The sequence below is a fragment of the Siniperca chuatsi genome, linkage group LG23 (assembly GCF_020085105.1).
Source record: "Siniperca chuatsi isolate FFG_IHB_CAS linkage group LG23, ASM2008510v1, whole genome shotgun sequence".
NCBI classification, from domain to species: domain Eukaryota; kingdom Metazoa; phylum Chordata; class Actinopteri; order Centrarchiformes; family Sinipercidae; genus Siniperca; species Siniperca chuatsi.
In genome coordinates this window covers 15,591,655-15,616,193 of record NC_058064.1, presented here as the reverse complement: position 1 = coordinate 15,616,193, position 24,539 = coordinate 15,591,655, and the positions used below count along the sequence as shown (strand labels likewise).

General features: G+C 41.2%; 1 protein-coding gene across 8 annotated transcripts in view; it reads left to right on the top strand.

The window, feature by feature from the left end:
• Positions 1-24,539, top strand: part of celsr1a (cadherin EGF LAG seven-pass G-type receptor 1a) — a 98,538-nt gene that overhangs the window by 18,626 nt on the left and 55,373 nt on the right. For all 8 annotated transcript variants that reach the window (XM_044185346.1, XM_044185347.1, XM_044185342.1 and 5 more), the window contains exons 2-3: positions 20,690-21,045; positions 21,720-22,008. In XM_044185346.1, coding sequence (XP_044041281.1) covers positions 20,690-21,045; positions 21,720-22,008 — 645 coding nt within the window. The remainder of the gene's footprint in view (positions 1-20,689; positions 21,046-21,719; positions 22,009-24,539) is intronic.

Sequence of the window (24,539 nt, the reverse complement as noted above, 5' to 3'; positions counted from 1 at the left end):
CCGTGGTTGGTGTTTGGAACGGTTTTGAGTCCTCTGCCATACATCTGATACCGCATGTGGATTATGGACTGGTGGGGGGTAAAGCTTTGAAACCATGGGGCCCAAGAGAAGCTCCTCCAAGTTCAAGCGTGTGTGATGTGAGGAATGATTTGGTTCAGCTCCAGAGTCTGGTGCTTACAGTTTCCATAACTGAGGGTCCGAGCTGACAGCTGGCTCTCCATGCCTGGCATACTGATGCTCACAGCTGCTCTCGAACACATTCATCATTACATAAACACACACCTATACATGTATACATTTCTAGGGTGCTGGAGAATAGCAGTCCACTGCTCCTAAGAGATGGGTTAAATCCAAAGGACAAATTCTGAGGATGTGGAAAATGTATTTGGCAAATAAAGGAATTTGAATTTGAACGCAGGGTTGTAACATGCATGTACACAGAATGCAGAATTACAGCATGCTGTAAAGTAGAGCTAAAACAATTTGTCAAATAATCGATTAGTCAAACAGAGAATTAATCTGCAACAATTTTCAATTCATCACATTTTTTAAGCAAAAATGTCAAAAACTTAGTGGTTCCAGCTTTTCAAACATGAATATTTTCTGGTTGTCTTCTGAGATAGTAAACTGAATATCTTTTGGGTTCTCAACTGATGGTCAGACAAAACAAGCAATTTGAAGATTGATTAATTAATTGAAAATAAAAAAATAGTTAATTCCAGCCCTACTGTACACTATGTACATGATTATTATTGTGCCTGATTATTGTACACACATTGACATGCAGATGCACCAACATACAGTACATAAGCACAAACTTATATTGTACTTGGACATTTCAGCCATTTTGACTAATGACAGATTCAGTACGTACTTGCGCAGTTGACTAGATTGTAGGTGGTGTGAGAGGCTCTCATTGTAGTCTGCTGCATTAAGCCTTGAACAGTGAAATTGTGTTTTTTTGTAATGTATTTAGCAATAGCATTGCATAGCAATGCCCTAGATACATAAATATGTCAGAGCTTACCATTGTCCCCAGCTTTACCTGAAACTGCCTTTACAGAAATAGTTTGATATTTGCAGAGATGAGATTAGACGAGAAGACTGATACTACTCTCATGTCTGCACACTAAATATGAAGCTACAGGTCAGGAGACGGTTAGCTTAGCTTGAAGACTAAAAACAGAGGGAAACAGCCAACATAGCTCTGTAAGAAGGTAATAAAATCAACCTAACAGCACCTGCAAAACTATTTTATATAAAGTTATAACTTGTTTATTTAATCTTAATCAAAAACCAAAGTGTAAGAACGACAAGTTGCGGTTTAATGAGGGGTTAGCTGTTTCTCCCTGCTTCTAGTCTTTATGCTACTGAAAGTTAAGCTAACGGTCTACTGCCTGTAGCTTTATATTTAACAGACAGATTTGAGAGGTATCGAACTTCTCCTTTAACTCTCAGCAAGAAAGCAAATATTTCACAAAATGTCAAACTATTCCTTTAAGCATAATTGTCCATAAATTTCCGTCATATTTCAGTAGAAGTTATAGAGAGCTTGGTAGCTGTAACTAATGTCTCAATCTTTGACTTTGCAGCAAAATAGTTACATGCTGTAGGGACTGTGATGTCTGTGAAAATGTAGTTTTCTACATTGGCTAGCTAAGTATCCAAACAAATTGGCCAAGTTTCCCTGCTTGTTCAGCTCTATAGGAAATGAATAGGTTTCCTGTGACTTGTATTGGTGTTGCTTGTTACTAGTATTTGCTCTCTAAGGTGTGTTTCAAGGTCAGGGAAGGCATCTTGAAACAAACTTTAGCACTTCCTCTGCTGCCCTGTTTCCCTTTTACACTTTTTACTAATATTACACACAAACAAACACACACCAGGAGCATCTGTGTGTTTATGACTCTAATGAAAGAGTTTCCCCTCCGGGATCAATAAAGTATAAAGTATTTCTGTATCGCTTCCCTAAAAGCTGTATACTGTATGTGCTGAGGTCACACTGATTATGAGTTGAGACCTGTCAGTCTTGTAAGACAGTATCCATAAAATGAGAGGGGAGAGATGTGGTTAATTGTTGTGGTTTGGCTTCAGGGTTTACAGCTGGGATGATCCTTTGCCACACACACATTCACAAGTACACATATAAACAGTCAGCCTTGTATTCCCATCCATACCTGCTCTCTGTAGTCACTCTGTCAGTGGAGTCCAAAAGGCTGCTGGGCTGATAAAGAGGAAATGGCCTATTATTACTAAAGCCATGACAGCAGCCGTGGGCAGGCATCACACACTGGCATACCTCTACGCATTGCGTAAGTGGAGCTGTCCTGTATTGCATGCAAAAATCTTTTTACACTTTTTATCCTCCATCGATATCTCTCTTTTTCTCTCCCTCTATGGCTATTTTACACGCTTTGTGAAGCCAATAATCCATACATTTCTTTGTCATGCAAATTGTGTGTGTCCGTTCCACATGTTCACATCAGCTCTAGATTCTTGATTATGCCCTGTTTTCTCTTGGTGCATTAATATCTACAGAGAGGAAGACGTGTGTACTCATTAAGCCCACAAATTTTGATTTCCATATAAAAAACACGTTACATTTGCAGGAAGTATCAGTGCATATTTAGAATGTTGATTTTTAGCCATGCTAACAGTGTGGCTCTATGGATGGCAATGGCAGGTTGTCCGTTGGTTGCTAGGTTGGTCCACCACTTTGGTCTATTACTAACTATTGGATGGATTGCCATGAAATTTTGTACAGACCTTCATGATCCCCAGAGGATGTATCCTACAGATTTTGGCAACCCTCCAACTTTTCCTCTAGCGCTATTATCAGATCAAATGTTTAATTTGTCCAATGCTTTGGTTAATAACCAAATACCTGTAAAACTAATGACATTACCATCAGCCTCAGCTGTACTTTGTGTTTAGTGCTAATTAGCATATGTGAGCATGTAAACATGCATGCTGACATTAGTAATCTAGTTCGGAATTAATATTCCGAACTAGATTACTTTATTATAGCAGCGAAAAAATAGATGTGAAAAAGTTAGAGTTAACATAGTTGATACAATAAAACCATCCCTGACTAAATAGCTTTGCCATAACTGGTGTGGATGACAGCTGAGCACAGCCATTTTCTTACTGACATACGCACACACACTGGCTGAGTATACAAACACAACTACACACACTATTTTTTACAACTGTTCAAAGTCTTTATCATTAAATCTTGTTCTCTGGAAAACTAGACCCCCCACCTGGATTAAACCATTTCTGCTTAAATGGCACAGATGCAGGATCAATAGAGAATACATGCACCCATTCTGACACACACACACACACACACACACACACACACACACACACACACACACACTTGTGTCTTACTAGAAGTAATTTTTCTTCCTTCTTAATAGTCTCGGCATTCCAGCCTCCACCACAGGAATGACTTCACCTGCAAGCAAAACCAAGAAACATCCTTATAATTGGACTGAGAGCTGCCTATAAGTGTGTGTGCATGTGCAGTCATGCCTGTGTACATACATGCAGAGTGTGTTGAGGTTTTGGCGAAAGATCTTCAAATACACACTCAAAACAGATAGCAGCGAATTGCCCTGTAGACATAACTGGGGCGCCTAATACAACATTCACATCCTCCTCCTATCAGCAGCATACACACACACACACACACACACACACACACACACACACACACACACACACACACATTCACAGAGCCAGTAGAGCTTATAGTCCTTAGTCTTATTATAGTGACCCTGCTCCTCCTCTCTTTCCTGCTCTTCTTGAAAGAATCAAAGCATGTCATAACACAACCCCAAAACTTCAATAACCTTCAGTTTTTTAAAGAGCAGAAATATTCTGTATTTGTGATTGACTGACATGAAGTGCTGAGACAGTAATTCACAGGACTATTAAAATTTGTCTCTTTGGGGGTCGACTGAATAGCTGTGTGATGTTGGGGCGTGTACCTACAGGTTGAGCTGAAATCATAATTTACTGCTTCCCCGCCCTAATAAATCCTCCTTATATGAGAGGAGGGATAGGGCGAGAGAGTAGCAGGATGAAGAGAGAGAGAGAGAGTAATTTAAGGTGACAAGAATCATATTGTCAGCGACACAAAGCATCTCATGTAATCTGTAATTTTGAGGATTTTGGAGCACATTGTCAAGATGTCGTCATTTGTTGTCTTAAGTCAAGTCAAGTCAAGTCTTAGCAGTGTCTTAGCCTTTAGGAGGAATGAAAGAACGTACAGCCAAATACTGTAGTAAAGAGACTGGTAACTAGTTAATTGTGTATTAAGAATATAAAATTGATTGAAAAAGAGGAAGAAAGGAAAGAATCTGAAAATGGCTGAAGTCCTGCTGCCTCCCTTATAATAAGAAGCCAGAGCTGCTATTATTAGCTATACTGTGTGCTGACAGTAATTGCTACCTTAATTTCAGTGAGGAATGCTGTCAATTTGTCAACATTTGTGAGAACTAGTGGGACCACCCATGCTAAAAACTATGTGGTAATGTAGTGTGTGACAAATGTCTGTCACATTGTGATGGACAGTCAAGTTTTCCTGCATTTGATTTGGGATTGCTCGTTACTGTAGTGTGTCTGCAGAATAGCTCCTAGGAATTACTTAGTAATAGGTTCCCACACAAGCCCTGTGTTTTCATGCAGGATAATGAATTTGTTTGAGTAACTTCTTCAAAACAAAAACTGAAATGCAGAGAGGTGGGGAGATTCTCTAGAAGGACCGAAACTGGTAAATTGAAAGAAACTGATATGTCTCACTGCCTCCCTCCTTTTCTTTAGCTGACGCTGACTCATTATCACACACCATTCTTGTCAGCCATGTCACCAAGCACAATGCATTGAATTTTAACTGACCCTCTGGAGGAGACGAGGAGGGGGGAGGAGAGAAGGAAAGAAGTAAACAGAAGAGAAGGAGGAGGAGGAAGATATAAGGAGAGGGGATGGAAGTTCTGGCTGTGATAAGAGCTGACGTGAGGGAGATACATGAATCCTGAGAGGAAAATGAGGTAAAGGGAGAAATAAGGAGGAGGGAAGAAAGGAAGGGGAGAGGAAAGAGGTGGGGGGCATCTCCCTTTTTTTTACCCTCACATTCCCTCTTTTTCTGACTTCAAAGAATCTCCCGGTGAGAAGGAATTATTCCCCTCCACTCAACAGTACCGCTTTGTTAAACCACTGTTTTCTTCCCACTAGCCCTCTACCTCTGCAGCCCCCATTGTGACCACATTTACTTATTGCTTCCAAAGAGAATAGTCTTGTAAATGGGGTGTTAAGGGCTCTATTTAAATAGTGGTGCTATTATAGCTGATGCATTGAAGATATGAATTCTACTTTGCATGCCGGTTGCTGTTTCCTTCTGGTTATGAAAGCAAAGATTTCTACTCCCTCTTCCACTTTTGCACTAGGTTTCTGTCTTAATGTTCCTCTCTGAAAAGCACACAAACCTTAGGGAATTACTGGGATCCCTGGAGATTAACATGATGAAGGCTCCCCGACCAGTAAAACCCAGTAAGGGCCCATAAAACCCAGACACAAAAAAAAAACATATGTGGAGCACCTGAGCTATCCTCCATAATCTTTTCTCCACTTTTTTTTAGTAATCTAAACCGAGAAAGAGAGAGAGTAAGGTATTTAGTGGCTCGTCCAGGCTGAATCAGTGACGGCACAGGGCTATGGGAGGATAGAAACATCAAGAGGTCAGCTGGCAGCCAGCAGCTGCAGGTGGGCTGTGAGCCTGGCTGAGCCCAACAAGCACTGAGACATCTGCATCTGTAGCAACACTGTTTCAATCTACTGGCTGGTTTGGTTGCTGACTAACCAATGGACTGAATGCATGAATGAATCAGTGAATCTGAGTGCTTGACTGGCTGCCTGGCTGACTGAATTAATGACTGAACTGATTCATGAATGACTCATTGATTGAGCAAATGTTTGGCCGGATGACCAACTGGCCCACAGCATCTGAACAGCTGATATACTACATGTGTTAACACCGTGTGTCAGTCAGGGCAATTATTTTTTATATTTTTACATTATTTTAATGAAAATATTAAGGGTTGTAACTTTAAGGACCATCACATTGTGTAAATCTGCCTGCTAAGCATTTTCAGTGCCGTCTTCTGATAATTGTTAGCTTCCTCTGACAGCCTGAAAGTTCCGGCTAGTACATTAACAATTTATAGTGTTTCACTAGACTTCCTGAAGTTGACAGCAGGTCTGAAAGCAAGCCTCCAGGCCTCAAATACTCGACAGGAGAACAGAGGGTGATGTAGTTGGGGAGTTTTACTGTGGCTAATTAGGAATGAAAACTAACAATTATAGCTTTTGTAAAAGTCACTCTATTCCTTGGTATTTGATTTGCTTTTTCCTGCCTCAGTGGTTTGACAGCAGACATGGGGTGGGGGGGTCGTAGTTAAACAAAAAAGGGGAGAATATGTTCCTTTAGAAAAGTAACATCAGTACTGTTTGAGTTATGAAACTGTGGAAAAGCTATGTATGAAAACATCCATTCAGTCTTTATTTAATTTGAAAGTTATTTTCTTTGCCCAACACCTTTATAAATGATCACTGCTGGGTCAAAAGCATATTATCAATGCAATGTCAGTGCATTTACTTGCATAGAAATACTAATGCCTTAATTATTTTGGGTTACCAGATAGAAGAGTAATGCAAAAGACTAAGGAGTAATAACTTGTTTAGGTGGAGTCATAACCCCAATGCAGCTAAGATCCTTACAATATTACGTCATGGTTTAGAACCTAGCAATATATTTATATTAATTAAATATTTAGTGTGATTTTAGACTTGATATTGTCTGCAATTTTGGTTATAATATCAGGACATAGTATGATTGTTTTTTGGTCTTAATGCCTTCATTACAGTAAGTTTATATAATTTTCTAAATTCATCAGGCAGTTTTAGCTGAGTTAATTGAACAATTGAAGCCTCTGCCTGTTGGTATTTTATGTAACTATCTTTTCAAAACACCAATAATCATTCCCAAAATATTGTAGCGCTGAAACAATCAGCTGATTAAGTGATTAGTTGAATGACGGGAAATTAATCAGAAAATGTGAGGATTTGATTTCCTTGTTTTAAATGATAATAAATTGAGTTTTGGAATATTGGTTGTAAAAAAGACATGCATTTTGAAGATTATTTGGAGCTTTAGTGCCAAAATATAAAATTAAATTGCACATGCACTTTTTTCAGTTGTAGGAAGACAATAAAGTGTCAGATTCTTCAGGATGAGATCATTTCTAACTGTCCCTTTACCCAGGCAGCCTGTGTCTTTGTAAGTAGGTGGAGTTAGGCAGAGTGCCACTTTAATGGCAGCAGGGGTTGAGGCAGGATGGGGGTATTCAGCGGGCATTCAGCAGGTGTCGGTGGGGTATTCAGGGGTGTCGCAAAGGTCAGTGTCTCCCGAGCTTTGTCCTTGCAGCGACTACGAAAACAACTCCATGCAGGCACACATCCACACACTTGAACGCACACACACACACACACACACACAAACGTCTTGAAGATTTACCCGACTCTATTTAAATTGACACAAGTCTCATGGTTTCCCAGGGTGACCCCCCCTACACCACCCCGCCCCTCCTCTTCTCTTTTTTTTCACTCTGCTTTGTTGAAAAGAGCCAATCGTGTGTTGGCTGGTAACTAGGCACCCTATTTATCAGTAACCAGCACCAACAATAACTGTAACCCGACACTTTCTCAGAGGGAAAGAGACAGAGGAAAGTAGAGTTGGAATGAGACGGAGAAAGAAAACAGAAAGTCAGGAACTACCAGAAAAAGAACGAGTTTAAGTTTGTGTTTAAAATATTTATTTTATTATTAACTAAATTTTTTTTTTGTATTCATTTGGATTTCAAGTAGATTTGTTGCTTTTGTAAACTGCTTTGGCGATTAAAATCTTAATATTTTACTACACCAATAAAGTGTCTGTAATAGAACTGAATGAAAGCAATACAAAAGTGTGAACGAGAGCCAGGATGAGCGACGGGAGAGAGCCGCTAACGACAGAGGCAGAGAGAGGATCTAGTGTCAGTGTAATGGATACTTGGGTCCTATTAGGCCATTCATGGCTGGGTAGCTCTTAAGACAGAGGTGCAGGCCGACCTGTGAGGAGGCTTTTGATCATAGTGCACCCCCACCAAACTGACTATTTGTCCACTGTTAGCTTATCAAATGGGATCAATGCTAGAGAGTGCAGGAGGGGAGGAGCAGTGTGTGCATATGTGCATGTAATTATGGGTTGTGTGTTTAAATGCATTTGAGTGTATGATTAGCATTTCAACATTTGTATATGTGTTTATACACATAAATGTGTGTGTTTGTGTCTGAGGATATTGTGTGTGCAGAGCAGCACTGCATGACCAACTGTTGACTAGGCTGCATTGCCTTTAGATAGTGTGTGTGTGTGTGTGTGTGCATTCCTGGTTATAGTTGAGCGATTCTCTCCTACGAAACAGAGAATGGCCCGGTTGACTCTTTACCTCACTGTGATCTCTTGAATAAGGACTTTAAAAAGATCTAATAGTGCTAACACTAATCAGCTGATCACACACGCTGAAAGGACTCCCACTCACCATGGTGAGACATTAGTAGACACCAGCTATCCTACAGAAAGTGTTAATTTCGTATGTAGGTGTTTGTGTTTGTCATGTGTGTGCATGTGAATCCTACATATGAATAGGTGTGACATGCAGCTACTGTGTCTCAATGTGTCTCACGGGACCTCGTATGTCATTAAAAATGACAAACAGGTAGAAGCAGGATGAAAAGGAGGCGTCTGACCTTAATATTGGGTGGTGTGACTGTTATGCTTCACTCACTTTTTAATGAAGAACTGCCAAATTACACGGAGGAGAACAAAAGCAAAACACACCTCCATTTTAACTCCTTTTCACTTTCTGATTGATCATGGAAAATCCCTGAACTCATGTGCTGATGTGTATACATGTTAAATGATTTAACATTTTTCTTTATTGATTAAAGATTTTTGATGTTGTTTTTGTTGTTGTTATTTTAAGCCCTTTTGTTTTTTCAATTTCACCCTCTAAATAGATTGCTTATTGCTTCCTTGAAATTTCCCATAATCAGCACAAGAATTTCTTAGTAGCTCAGCTTCTTTTGATGATGTTATAATTACATATCTACTATCATAAAATCCTCTGGTTGGTCTGCTTTGCTTTCACACCACAAATTAAATGCACCACTTGGAAGTAGGCCGAGACCCTGCTTTTCAGGCGGACTCGGTTCAGTCGACAGCAAGTTCACCAATAACTGAACCTAACAAAATGGACAAAGGCACCAGAGCTCATTTGAGCGAAGCCAAACAGTTTTGTTGTGAAAGCATCCATAGTTCTTCTTATTCTAGTTTTTACGTGATGTCAAGGGCTAATGGCTACCTACTGGAGATGATGAACAGTATACGTTTGGACTTGTACTGGAGTAGAGTTCATCCTGTCCTCCACTTTACCTGTCTTTCTTTCCAATTTAAGAGACACAATACAAAATATGAAATACACCTTTAAAAAAATGATACCTGCAGTTATTAAATTACAGATAGCACTCAAAACAAATTGTGGTCTCTGTTGAAGGTCTTTTAAGGAAAACAGGATGACACTTTTACGACTAAATCATTGAGGGATACTGAAGGATTAATTCAAAGTGACGGTTAAATTACATTTTGCAATAGAAGTCTTCAATTAGACTGTCTCTCAGTTGTCAGACCAAGACAGGGAAGCAGTTCCTGAATAATTTTTCTGTCTCATTAATTTACCTCCAGACTGTGTGGGGTAAAACCTCTTTGCCTAAAGGGGATATGTTTTCTTGCTCTCTTTTTTTGCCACCACATGAACTGGTGAAAACAGAGCCAGACGACACCTGGAAGCTGTGACCTTTGAACCTTTAATAAGAAGAAGTGGAAGGCTTTAACTTGATTAGTCGGCTGACACAGCTAAAAGACTGAGTGCTTGAGTGGAACAGCTAAGTGGATTTAACAGTGTTTTAAAATCAATTATGAAAGCAGCGCTGCAACGAGAAAGATTTGATAGTGCCCTTGATTGCCTGCACATTTAGAGAGCTAATGGTGCTTGATAATGTGCTGTTAGGCCTGGGCTTTCTCTATGCCTGATGTTGTGCAACGCAACTGGTTTTATGCTCTGAAATGTTATAATTGAGTTTGTGTGAGCCAAGCAAAGTAAGCATCGCATGACACTCGCCTAATTTAGTGGACAAAGAATTTATCTCTCATTGATTTACACAGGTTGGATGGCTTAATCCAGTTTCACACAATGCTCCCCTCTTTCTTCCACTTCCTATCTTCCTACTTCTCTACTTTTTTCTGTCCCGAGGGCATCTTTTCAAACTTAACAACAGAATGTGATGTTCCCTACCAGCCGCTGATTCTATCATCAGAAATCTTGTCACAACAACAAGCCTGATGCCTTTTCTTCTTCCATCTCTGCTTTCAGTCTCATGTCTACATCTGCACGTCACTGATCGAGCTCTCTCTAGTATCGCCGTGATAAATCATCTTCTTTGGAAATAGCCTAGCAGGCGATGAGCTAACAAGTGCACTAATTCCAGTCAACCCTCAGGCACTAAAACAAGTCAGGCGTTCATTTGGGCTTGTTTTGCATTGTCTGGCCTCCTCATCCGGGCTCGTTTAGTATTGTCTGGGCAGGAACAGTGCTTCTATTCTTTTCACCCGTCTCTCCCAGGGATCCTAAATGGGACATAGATATTCTAGCCGGGTCGTTTCTTGGCCTGGCACTCGATGCCCCTGAGTGCTCTGCTTAAGTACAGCCACTAAGGGCACTTGTGGAGGGCTTGTGAAACTGTTCTGCTTAAAGGTGAAGGTGGAGGAGAAGTTGATACAGCGGCGCAGGCTTCTGAACTCCCTCGTGTGCCAAGCCAAAAGTTTCAGATTATCAGAGTTTGTGGATGGTTTCTAACCCCTTGCCTACACCAGATACAGTATGTTTCTAAGTTCTAATCAATACAGCCGTCGACATTAACATGGGACTGTAGCTGCTGCTGTTGGTGGTGGTGGTAGGTGCTGCTTACATTGTGCTTTTGCTACATAGCTGGTGTAGAAGGTGTAAGCGGGTGTTCAGACTGAGAACAGCCCTGCATTAAAACAACGCAGGTATCAGTGAGACCATGAAATATGATCCAGGAAGGCTGCTTTGAGCAATACATCCACGAGTTTAAAGGCTTTCCTGATGTCAAAACACTACACAGTTGTCTGTAATACTATGAGGAAGGATTTTATAACTCTGCCAGGTAAACAGTTGAAATACAGCGTTCATGTTACAAAGTCTGCCAGGAATTTGCGCTTGCATGTATTTGATTTGCCAATGCAGGGCCTTGCAGGATGACGGGTATTGAGTTGTGCAAAAGTTCAAAAGGTTCAACTTTTTTGCAGATGATCCTGCATTTTTTTTGCCAGAGCCCTCTGCGCTGGCACCGCCGCTAAGCGAACGCAGGTGTCCCACTCAAATGAATGAGGGGGCTATGTTTTTTCATGTAATGCTGTTGTCTGTCTGAACATGGCCTAAGGCAGAGTCCAAGGTGGAGCCCACTCTTGCAATGGGCTTGTGATAACAAGACGGCTCCTCAAATATGGCACACTTGATATAGTTGAGCTCATTCAATGATAATGCTGTCCATATTATGACAAGCCTAAATCTTGTGTACTCAGTTTTTGCTAAAAGATTTTGCTGTGGAAGACATCAAGTGAGAACTGATTGAGCCCTGCACCTGAAAGCCAAACCGGTCTGCAAACGGCAAATGGCGACTGGTTTATATGGTGACATGATTGGCAACCTTTTGAAACTCCCAAACTGTATGAAAAACATTATAAAATGAAACAGGTTTTGGCATTTGCATGTTTTATTTCTAATATCAAACTCATTCAAAAAGTAATTTCTGGATAATGTTGGAGAAATTTGATGTGTCCCGAACTGAAAACAAAGCCAAGCAAGTGGTTGTTCATCTGATTAAGTGTAGAAAGAGTTCTGAGAGAAGAGAAGCACTGTCAGTCTTCTGTTTCAAGGAAAATGCCTTTTGATCCTTTAATAGGCATGTCTTAATATCAGCACAAACAAAAATCACAGAAATCAAAAAGAACTGCTTAGCTTTCCCATAAACAAATCTAGAGTAATTGTTAGGAAACACTTAAAACTTAAGGGTTGCTGTTTTCTTATGTGAGGTGTTCTCAAAGTTGGTCATAGAGAGAATGTTTTTGTTTTGTGTATCCTTATTTCAATGAAAAACATATTTACTACATTGGTGATTTGGAATTTTTGTGACCCAAAGGATTCAGCCTCTGATTCCAGTTTCCATCAATGAGCTGCCTTCCCACCTGTTCTCAGGGCTGTTTGATTGGTTAAATCACTGATCCTGGTTCAGTCAGTGTGTCTGCATGTAATCCCACCTGTTCTCCGGGATGTTATCCTTCTGAGTGACAACCCCAGCACACACCCACCCACCCAACACCCATACCTCACCCACACTCCCCAGCCTCTTCCAACTACTCACTCCTGGGGTGAAAGGAGTCTTTTGTGTGCCCGCTGCTACTTTTTCCTCTATGAAGGCTCAAAGAGAGAATGAGAGAGAGAGCTAATCCCACTAGTGTGGTCACTACAGTGAGAGGAGGATGACGAGTAGAAGAGGAGAAGAAGAGGAGGAGGAAAAGGGGGAAAGGAGGGGAGGTCTTTAGCTTGTTTGGACCCCTGAAGTGCTGCAGGTGTTGCAGGGAAATTAGACTGCAACAGCTGTGTGTTTATGTGTTTGTGTGTGTGTAGGCTGGTGATGATATATGGTCACACATGCACACACAATTTGCGACTCTGACACTACAGTTAATCAGCCTCCTGCATTACGAGACGGAAATGAAATACACAGTTTCTTACACACACACACACACACCGCTTAACCCTCTATCCGTCTCCCTCCAGTTCTTTATTGCTGTTTTCATTCCCCCTATCTTACTCACACAGCATATTAAATAACATACAGTATATCATTCCCATCCTCTCGCTGTCTCTGTCCATAGTTTCTCTCCCTTTTCCAAGATATCACCCCTATCTGACTGCCCAGCGGTCTGCATGTCCATCAAGTTTATCTCCATGTGTCTGTGTGAGTGTTCAAAGCTTAGCCCCCTCTGTCCTCAACACTTTAATCAAACGGCCAGACGGGCATACCTGAGAAAAAATACGGCCAACAGCTTGTGGAAAGAGATGAGAGGGCCTTTCACTGAGTGCTTCCAGATATGAGCGAGCGTATTCACTCACACACACACACACACACACGGATAGAAGCTCTCCGGTGTTGAGTGTAAGCTGACAGAGGTTGTACAGTAGAATCGTGGCTCTGTCAGTTCTTGTGTAAAGCTGCGATTAAGGGAGCAGCAAGGTGTTCTTGGCTGTGACTGTACTTTTGCACCAACCTTAAGTTTTGGCTTTGTTATTCCTCCAGAAATCATATTCATCAGACTGGTAGAATTGCACCCCTTTGATATGAAAAATGTTGTTTTTAGATGTCATGAAATAAAATACAGCAGAAGTCTGGTCCTATAGATTTATTTCCGAGAACCTATAAATCTCTCTCTTTCTCTTTATCTGTTAACCTGCTGCCTCTGGCATTCCTGTGGCTAATCATCTACTCTTGGTTAGCCTTTGTCTGCATTTGAAATCAGTACTGTCTGTGTCAGGGTTAAAGCTAAACAATTAAATCACATACTTTATGATGGGAATATGTGAAACACTTATACTGAATGCAATTATACCCCACCACAATGTAGGTTTTTCACTCCTCTTGGGCAGTTTTCCTCCAGACTCATTGGAAGATGAGTTTAATTTCAGTAAAGGATCCAACTTTTGCTCCAGTGGCCAATTCAGGCATAGCTTTGGCTTGGAACTACAATTGTGTAAATGAAAAGTTTGACAATTTGGGAAATACGTTTACTAGCTTTCTTGCCAAGAGTTAGATAAAAAGATTGATACCTCTCTAGTATCTGTCCACAAGATATGAAGCTAGAGCCAGCAACTAGTTAGCTTAGCTTAGCATAAAGACTTGAAGCAGGTGAAGACAGCTAGCCTAACTCTGGCTAAAAGTTAACAAAATCAGGTATAAGTGGTCATTTTTACACTTCAGGGATCAAACAAACAAGATATAACGTGTTAATTAGTGAGCTTTAGAAGTTGCGGATAGGCAGATTCTTTTGCCTTTTGAGCCAGGCTAGCAGTTTCCCCCTTTTTCCAGTCTTAATGCTAAGCTAACCAGCTGCTGGCTGCAGCTTCATATTTAACAGATAGCCATGAGAGTGGTATTGATATTCTCTAACACACAGAATAAACGTATTTCTCAAAATATCAAACCATTTCTCTAAGAATGCAGTAATGCTAGATTAACTGTTAGAATTGTCTTTTCATCGTTTTAGCATTGATGATGCTTATAGTGGAGGAGGCATTGCTACTGAATAAACAACACCACCTGTACCTTCATACAGGAAGCGGAACAAAATTTTGATGGCATTTCATTATCTGATTTGAAACATAAGCAACTGTGACCAGCGTGACATCATGTAAGTAGGTTTGACGGCAGCACCTGCCACAGGGAAGGATGAACCAACATGGTTGGCAGGCAATGTAAGCAATGTCCTGTTGTAGGACAATGTCCTGTTGTAAGATGCTGTAAGTTATTGTTTTTCGTCACACAGGTACAAATGTCTATAGTAGTTGCTAATGGACGCTTTTTGCTCCTATAAAAAGTAGGTTGTGCTACATTAAGCAAGGGAGTTAAGCTAGCTGTCTAATAGTTTGTGGATATGAAAGTTCGATTTTAGTTACCCATACTCAGACATTTCACCAGCACAAAGCTGTAGTCCCCCAGGGGGGCAATTCTGAGTCACTCCTTAACCTTTCTCCATTGTAATCTGCCCTCCAGTCCCTGAGACATTTCTTACTGATTTCCTGCTCTCACTAATCTCTTTTTTCCTGTATTTCTGCAGAGCTGGCTTTACCTTTTTTGATTGACGATGCTTTGATTACGTTAACTTCAGTATGATTTTTTGCAGGGTGATTTCCCTCTGCGTTCAGCATACAGGATGTCTGTCAGTGTGTCTGCAGGCTGCTGATATGTGATCTGATGTTGGCGCTGGTCGCCATGAGAGAGAAAAAGAGAGAAAGGGAGATGAGACTTGACATCTTGTTGGACTTCCTGTGAGGAAAACTCAAATGTTTTAATGGAGTAAGGGCACACAATAAGAGATTAGAGAGATGAGAAGACAAGCAAAAAGATGAGAAGGAAAGATTTTTATTGAACTCAGCTCAGAGCAGTTGAAAGTTATTGTTTTGGGCAGCATTTCCTATCGCTGGGATGTTTTATTGGGTATTGGAAACAGAGAAGAAAAGAATGGCGAGAGAAGCAGAAATGATGCCAGATTATACTGTTCAAAGAGTGCATGTGTTTGTCTCTAAAGTCAAGCTTGGTGTTTGTTTGCCCTTCCTGATAGGCTGGGGGTGTTCAGGTGTGACCAATAAGGTGGAGCTGAAGGTTGAGTTTCTGCCCAGTGATTGGCTGGAAGCCATTCAGGTTACAGGCTTTGTATTGATTCAAATATTTGAAACCTTTTCTTCAAAAGAGGGAGAGAAAGGCAGAGAAAGAAGGAGAAAGAGGGAGAAAGTTGCCTGCTATCCTCCAAGATTTAAAAGTACCTGACAGCAGTTTTCATTGGCAGCTCTGCTGTAAAACTTTTAACTGTGCAGTAAAAAGTGTTGCGGGGTGAAAAAATGGCAGAGAAATGTTTTTTACAATGCCCTGTCGTATAGGCTTCCTGCTTTTATAATAGCAGGCCTCCCGTGAGGTTGTAACATTTTAAGCTCTCAATTACTATCCTCTTTAGTCATGATAAATGTCAACAGGATGGAAATAACTTCTTCAGCTGAGTAAGGGCTAATGAAGGAAGGAATAGTTCCAGGTTGGGTATTTTCCAAGGTGTTTTCTGTGGATCCCTTTCACAGCAAAAAAACAAAACAAGATAAGAAAAGAATGAAAATCTAGGATGGGTCAGTAAAATGTAAAGATTAATGAAATGAAAGCAGCGGCCTATTATCAGAGAAGAATGCGTAGCCTGGATTTTGCCTTTCAATAGAGTTTTAGGAGGGCGGAAACAATGTGTGAAAGGGATAAAGTGTGTCTCTCTGGTGGGCTTGTCACCTCTCTGAAACCTGTCATGGCTACAAATGTCTTGTTTGTTTTCTGTTGTTTTACTGACCATCCCTCTTGCTAACTGACTAAACACTGTTGTTGACATTACACAGTGGAGTTGGGCGGGGGTGGCCACCAGAGTTGTCACATTGGTTTGAAAGGAACTATGAAGAAAATTAATTTGAAAATAAGCAGACCTTCAAAGGATTTTTAAAGTAAAAAACCTTTAACTTTCTGACTTTAAGGTGTAATAATTACCAAACCTCATGGACTCTAGTGTGTTTGGATGCATATACTATATACAGTATACATGCATGTGTGTGTGTGTGTGTGTGTCCTCAAGAGCTGTGTGTGGTTGTCACTCACAGTGACAGCTGGACAGAATGCGTGTCAACGATTTAGGCTGGTTACGACGAGCACAAACCACAGACAGAGACCTCTGCGTGTGTGTGTGATAGACAAATTTAGTAGCTTTTTTATCAGCTGTGTGTCTGCATGGGTGTGTGGTCATTTATCCTCATACACAAACACAACTGTGTCATTGGTGTGGCTTGCTTCACAGGCCATTAACAGCTCTTATCACCTCACCACCTACAATGCAAGACCCTAAATGTTTGGCCTATTCATATATCTCTTTTTGTTTTTGTCAATAATTAATCCACCTACACCTCACTAAATACAAACTGCTAAACCAACTGAATCCAATTAATGTGTTTGACACATCTTAATCATTAGATTCATATTTATCAGTGCTGTAAGGCTGTAAAAGTGCAATAATCAGATCATAATGTGCTCTAAAACGATTGCTGATCTTTACTAGGGCTATCCAGTGAGTGGGTGGAGGCTGGTAAATGTGGTAAATTAGCTGCACTAGTTAAATCAACAGTGCAGCTAAGAGATAAGGGAATGTGTTTAGCTAATAAATGATTTACCTGTGACACTTCAAAAGTGTTGAGATTACACCACATCTTTGATGCTCCCACCTCTTGTTTTTACTTGGAGGGTCATCTATTAAAACACTCAGTAGTAGTAAGTCCTGTTAAACCTATTTGTGTCTGTTTGTGCACGTCTGCTGGTATGCACGCGTGTGTGTGTGTGTGATGGTATACTTACATACACATTTTTTCCCATGGCGTCTGTGCCTGTGACACACCCTTTCCACGGTTCAGCCCATCCTCTGCCTGTGTGTGTGATCCCATGCTAGCAGCTGGTGGGCTCTATAAATAGTGTGGGTTGGGATGCTCCTAGAAAGAGAAACAAACAACTGTCTTGTAGTTATTTTATTAATTCTTGCCGTTGGTTAGAGTAATTTTTGAGCAAGAAAGGTAAGAGATATTGCCGTCCTCTAGCAGTAGTTAAAAATTGACATGTAACACTACTAAAGTTCTAATTGGTGCCACATGATTGCATAGCCAATGGTATCTTAATCGGATTTTCTCATCACCTTTTCTGCTTCACATCTTTCCATGACCCTGTGATCTTTTCCATGGTCTGTCATTTTTGGTATCCTGCACTGGTTGGGCTCCGTGGTGTCACTGCTCTCCTTGATTTTTCACACTAGTGTATCTCCCACCGTCCTCTGCCAGTCAGACTGTCCTGACAGTGCAGGTCCTTCCCACTCTGGGAAACTAATAATTCTTAGAGCGCTGACTTGTATCGGAGTGCAAATCTGCTATAGTTTACTTTGTCACAAAATGGCTCCGCTTGTGTGTAGAATAGGGGAAGTCCTGTGTTAGTCATTGTGTGAAAGCCATACATTGTGCATTGCTTTCATTATGTAGTTTGTGTGTTTGGGTGCAAAATGAGAATGAATAAATGTGAATGAAAGAGTGAGTGTGTGTGCTGCACAGGGCTATACTGTTGTGTTTATTTAGGCCCAATGGTAACAGATAGTGTCAGGACCTACTGGTTACAGACTCATTTGATGTGACTGTAACTGCTGTAATTTCTTGACTTGGCATTGAGTGTGTGTCTTTATGTAACAAAAATCCAGAGACTTAACAGAAGAATAGCATGAGCCACCAAAGTAGGATTATGATTGCATACACAGAATCATGTCAGTGCATATCTCTGCCACATTATGTGAGTCCATGCAGGCTGTGTGTATTCGAGTGTGTGTAATATATCAGCTAATGGATCTCTGGCGGCAAGTGGGATGACTGTTTTCTCCGACCTACAGGAAGAGACAGGTGTGGAGCGCTGCAGAGAAATAAACACACAGTAGCCAACAGATACTCTGTTTGTTAGCACTGTGTTGAATGAGCACCTCCATTCCAGCACATTACTGCAGCCCAACACACCACAGCTGCTGCTTAATGTCACTGTCCTACAGAGTAATGTGTGTCTGCATTCGTATGTGTGCTTTTTGTCACTCTGTTGCCACCCATGCACCATGATTTATGTCCCCTACCTCCATGAACAAGCAGTAGCTTGGCTGCACTGAACTAATTGACCCTTATGTTGCTTCCCATTGCGAGTTATTCGTCCTAGTGCAGTTGGAGTTGACCTCCAGTCTGGTTAGCAGTTAGCTTGAGGCTAGTCTGATGAGTCTGTCCACACCCTGCTCTGATCGACTGTGCGTCTGTGCTTGTATGTGTGTGTGTGTGTGTGTGTGTGTGTGTGTGTGTGAGAGAGGAGAGTTTAAGGTCCTGAGAAATTACCTCATCTACGTCTGAGAGTGACAGGGCATCTGTGGCCGAACCTCACCATGACACTTTCACCCCTAAACCCCAACACACACACACTTGGAAACACACATATGACACACTCATGTGCTCAGGGTGGTGCAGCAAAGCTGTGCAATCCGACCCATCTCCCTGCTCCGCTTCAACAGTATTATCCCCCCTGCGAATTTCATCTGGCCTCACCACCTGTTGTCAGCTGTATTTCACCCAGCCCGTGCCCTCTGCAGCCTATAGCCTTCTGTTTCACTCCATAGGCACCAGAGCTTACAGTTGTGCCAGAAGTAGGTATGAGACCAGACCCAACCCTCCCCAGGGGCAGAAATCCTAGACTGATCCAATTACTCCCAGCCGGGGCTTGAATCAAACCGAATCTACTCCGACTGGCAACCGCTTAATTCAATCTAGCGGCAAAAGTGTAACAAAGTAAACAAGTCAAGCTGTTAAGCTGCAGCGTCGAGAGGGCAGAATAGATTGCATTGGGCCCAACCAATATGGGTTGAAGCTGTACATAGCAAATATTTACAGCACACATTCAGTGTTCACCCTCTGTAAAAATCCACTGCGTCATAACAGCGGTCCCAGATGCTACTAACTGCTATATTAGAGTCTAGGGTGAGGTTTCTTTCCTGCTCTGATGGATTTTGGGAAGTTTTCCTGAGCCAGAGTTTCAACTAATTAATGAAACTAGCTAGCTAGTTACAGCTAATAAAATCTGTAGCTAGCTAAAAAATGAAAGTCCTACCTTTGCATTCTTGTTGTTTAAAAATGTACCGCAAATTTCGAGTGGTAAATCTGCCATTGTATTATCTTGGTGCTTAATTTTATATATAATAAAATTTAATTTTAAATAAAATAATTCTTTGATTTTTAAAAACATTTAATATTAATATTTTCATACAATGCGGTCATAAAATATGGTATAAATATGTAATTCTGGAACAATATTTAGGCCAATGTGAGACACTTACACTGTCCACTGACGAATAGACAAGCTAATAATAGATATTTCATTTAAACCAAATACTTTCTCTACATTTGATAGATACAGAGAGAGAATGGCAGAGACAAGACAAACATGAATGGAGGAGACAGAGGCAGTTGTCCAGAGACATAAAGAGGGAGCAGTTTGGCATTTAATCAAGGGGCAGTCACATCTCTTCAAATCTAAGTGTAACATGATATTAGTCAGGAAATATGTGGGAGAAATATATGCACGCTATTACCGAAAGTATATCATTACTTCTATATTGTAGCGCAGGTCTGCAATTAGTTGTTTTCTACAGGAGGAGTTGCCTTTTATTTTGAAATGACACCAGATTTTGAAAGACATATCTGAACTCTGACACTTACCTGCCTCCTTGTAAACTTTGGAAACACCTTTGGCTTGCAAGTGTATTTTGTTGTTGTCTTAATGTGACCTTCCACTGCCTTGTTGATATGGACTGTTTCACAGAAAGCACTTACCTTGCTGAAACCTGGCCTCATGTCTAAGGATAAGCAGCCTGGTTTGGGTCCTTTGATCTTTGTCGGCAGTTTTACCTGTCTCTGCACTTTTATATTAGACGGGTTATCAGACGGGTTAGCTAAACCTTAGTGTGCTGTGTGCAGCTTACTGTGGTCAAGTTTAAATCTCCTTTTTAAGCCTGTTGCTTTGTTACCCTTAACATCCATTTGGAACTGCCGATGTGTAAAAGTGTATAAACAGTCAAATACCTGCTCTCTCTTTCTTCCAGATGGTATCCATCGCGTTGTGGCCCTCTGCACGCTGCGTGTCACCATCATCACTGATGACATGTTGACCAATAGCATCACTGTGCGTCTGGAGAACATGTCCCAGGAGCGCTTCCTCTCTCCGCTGCTCAGCCTCTTCCTTGAGGGCGTGGCAGCGGTGCTGTCCACCACACGGGAAGCAGTATTCGTGTTCAACATCCAAAACGACACTGACGTGCAAGGCTCCATCCTCAACGTAACCTTTTCGGCGATGCAGCCTGGAGGCGTCCCGGGTAAAGGGACATTCTTCCCTTCTGAGGAGCTGCAGGAGCAGATCTACCTCAACAGGACTCTGCTCAGGCTCATATCCTCTCAGGAGGTAACATACACAGTATGCAATTTGTTAATTTTTAGCAGAAGGGACGGAGGGTTTCCCGGTTCGTTTCGTTCACCCACGACTAGCGAACCGACTCATGAACCCCCACCCCCCAGTAGTTTAGAAAATATTTTATATCGAAGATGAAACTGACAGAAGGGCGGGACTCAGAGAAAAAGTTGCAATTACAAATCTGTCTGCTACTTCAGCACCACAGACAGCGCCATGGATTTATCAATACACAGCACAGTTAGGCTACTGATATTTCTGAGCCATGGTCGGTTCCATAGATTCTAACTTGCACAAACCTCAGTCAGATAAAGGATCATTGAGTCAAGCAGACTAGACTAACATATTCAACTAAACAACCCTTCTGCCCCTGCACTCTCTGCTACTAGGGGATAGAGAGGGGGGATGGCAGGTTAACAAGGGGGATGCGTTTTGGTCATTTTGCTAACAAGGGGGATGGCATCCCCCCTCATATATCCCCTACTAAACATACATATGTAAATGGACACACAAATGCACATAAACACATTCACACAAGTGCAAAATAATAAAATTCTCCAAAAACTGAACCAGGCTCAGGATTTTAATAAAAAAAACCCAGAAGGGTTACTAGAATACATTCTGTTAACAAATCTATTAATGTGAGTGAGATGTCTTCTTCTCTGCAGGTACTGCCGTTTGACGACAACATCTGCTTGCGGGAGCCCTGTGAGAACTACATGAAGTGTGTGTCGGTGCTGAAGTTTGACAGCTCCCCTCCCTTCATTGCCTCCGACACGGTTCTTTTTCGGCCCATCCACCCAATCAACGGGCTGCGCTGCCGCTGTCCCCTTGGTTTCACCGGGGACTACTGCGAGACCGAGATCGATCTCTGCTACTCAGGACCCTGCAAGAACAACGGGAGATGCCGCAGCCGAGAGGGAGGGTACACCTGCGAGTGCCTGGAAGACTTCACGGGTGAGTTTTCTACATGGAAAAAAAAAATGTATTCAATAAATCATTGTAATTCAACTTGTTGAACAAATATTAATACTTATTTTTCTTTGAAAACAAGTCTGTCAAAATAAATTATCTTAGTATTCAGTTTTCCTATGCAGACCCAATTACAGACTAACTGACTTGTTATGATGGACATTTTTTTGCATTTTATGGCATGCAGATCCTGGTTGTAGCCCTCCATTGCACCAACACTGGCAGGATTTGCCATGCAATTGCAAAAATATTTTTTATTAAAGGCCTGCATTTTCAAAATAATCTTCCTCAAAACCTACACGGTGTTGGTGCCAACTTTTAGGACCTTTTGGCACAGTTAACTTATTGGACTTGTAGCTTGCATCTCATTGGAGAGATGTGGGAAGACTATCAAAGTACTAGACAGGATTACTTTTGATACCTCTTTATTTTTATTATTTTGAAAGTATTATTAGAAAAAATATCTTACAGTGTCTTTTGCCTAAACTAAGCTATATTGTGCTTAATACCAATTACGCATATGTGGTAATTAGTCTGTGTATTAAAGCAACCACAGACGATTTTATTCCAAAGAAAACTCCAAAAGTCTTTTATAAGCATTTGCAAAGGCTCATATTCTTTCTGACAAAGGCTTTAATGACTTGTACAAAACTGCCAAACCGCACTGACAGGTTGTAAAAGCTCTCACCACCTATTGTTGTAGCTTGAGGTCGACCCCAGTTCAGTAAGGGAAAACATGCTTTGTAATACTGTAGGTATAGCCACCTGCCACACACACATACATATATAGATTTATTGCTGTATAGAGGTGTACGGAATGCAGACTAGACTGGTCAAACCAGGTCCGTCTCAAATATCACTTAACCCATTCACCAAAACCACATTAGCTTCTTTAACATTATTGCTTTAAAAATTTTGAATAATCGTAATGTTGTGAAATATGAGCACAATGTGAAAGCAATACGGGAAAAAGAGGTAGATCTTACTCTCTAGTATAACCTGTCCTAAAACACTGTCCCCCTATAATCCACATTCTGTGCTACTTGAAAGTAATAGTACCCATGCCTATTGCTTCAAAGTGTTGTCCCTCTGTCATTGTTTTTAGATGGGAAATATGTTCTTGAGATCAGTAAAGATTATTGAAAAGTAAACAAATTCTCTCATACACGAGTGAGCCAAAGTGCAGACACATTGTCAAGACTCAACAGATCAGTGACTACTATAACTTAAAGCTGCTCTTATCAATATTTTTATATTAACAATGGACAAAATGTGTAATGTGAAAGGGATCGCTTGTGGTGACAAATTCAGATCATTATAGTCTGACTCTGTAGTCCTCCTCAGCTCTATGGAGCGTATTAGCATCTTTTAGCTCATCTTTATTTTAGTTTTAAGGCCCACAGCTTTACTGTTTTGGTTCACTCTCACCGCTATAATCAGCGTTGTTTCAGGAGTTAGTGGAGACCAAAACGAACCTAAAAGGAGAGTGAATATAAATTAGTGGGGTGGCCAGAAACACAACTCAGAATAAATGCTAATGTTGCAACATGTATGCTTGATGTGTAAATAGGCTACTTTATAAGGTGATGATATGTCACGGTTGTGTTTACAGCTTGTGCTGCCCCTAATTAGCCAAAACATCTGTTATTTTTTCAAATTTCAAAAGGACACATGTACATGCATGAGCATACACAAAAACACACACCCTTGTGGTAATGTGCCAAGAAATTTAGCAAAGCGCTAGCAAAAGGGAGGGAAGAAGAAGCCTGCTAACTAGCAAACATGGATGTAAACAATGCAAGTTTGAAAATATTCCAAAAATTGGCATTACAAATGTTTTATGTGGAATGAAATGCATTCAACACTTGGTTAGACCTCAAAGATCCCCACAGTGTGATTTGGCGAGAAACACTAAATGTGAACATAACTGTGTTTGTTTACATAAAAACTCGATAGGGTACCTCACTGATTTCGAGAAAAGGACAAAGAACCCTAAACTCTGCCTGGAAGCTGGCAGTTACAGTCATCCTGCACAACATTCACATGGTTGATGAGTTATGGGAAGCCTCGGAAGCTTTCATCATTCTCATTGAAATCACTTTCCGAAATATTTCCCGATGTCAGTGATCTTCCTCCCATACTTCCCCCTCGTACATCTGATACCTGACTGACTGGCTCTGCTACTCTGTCTCTCCCTAATAGAGCCTGGAGGGCCTCTGACAGCCTTCATACCTCCTCTCCCTCTGTTTCTCCCAACACTCTACCTCTCTTCTCCTTCTCTTCCTCTATCTTATCTGATGTAATTACCTGATCATACCTGCCTTTGTCACTCACTGGCCCTGTCTCGCCTTCTTCTCCTGCTCCCCATGTCCATTCTCTCCACTCACCCATCATATTTCCCTTACCTATATCTCAGTGTCCCCCCTTTGAAGGTCACAGTTCAACTCCAGATAGTCAGGGCCCATCAGGGGCCATTATGGGGCTGATGACAGGGGGCCCGCTCTGTCCTCCTTGAG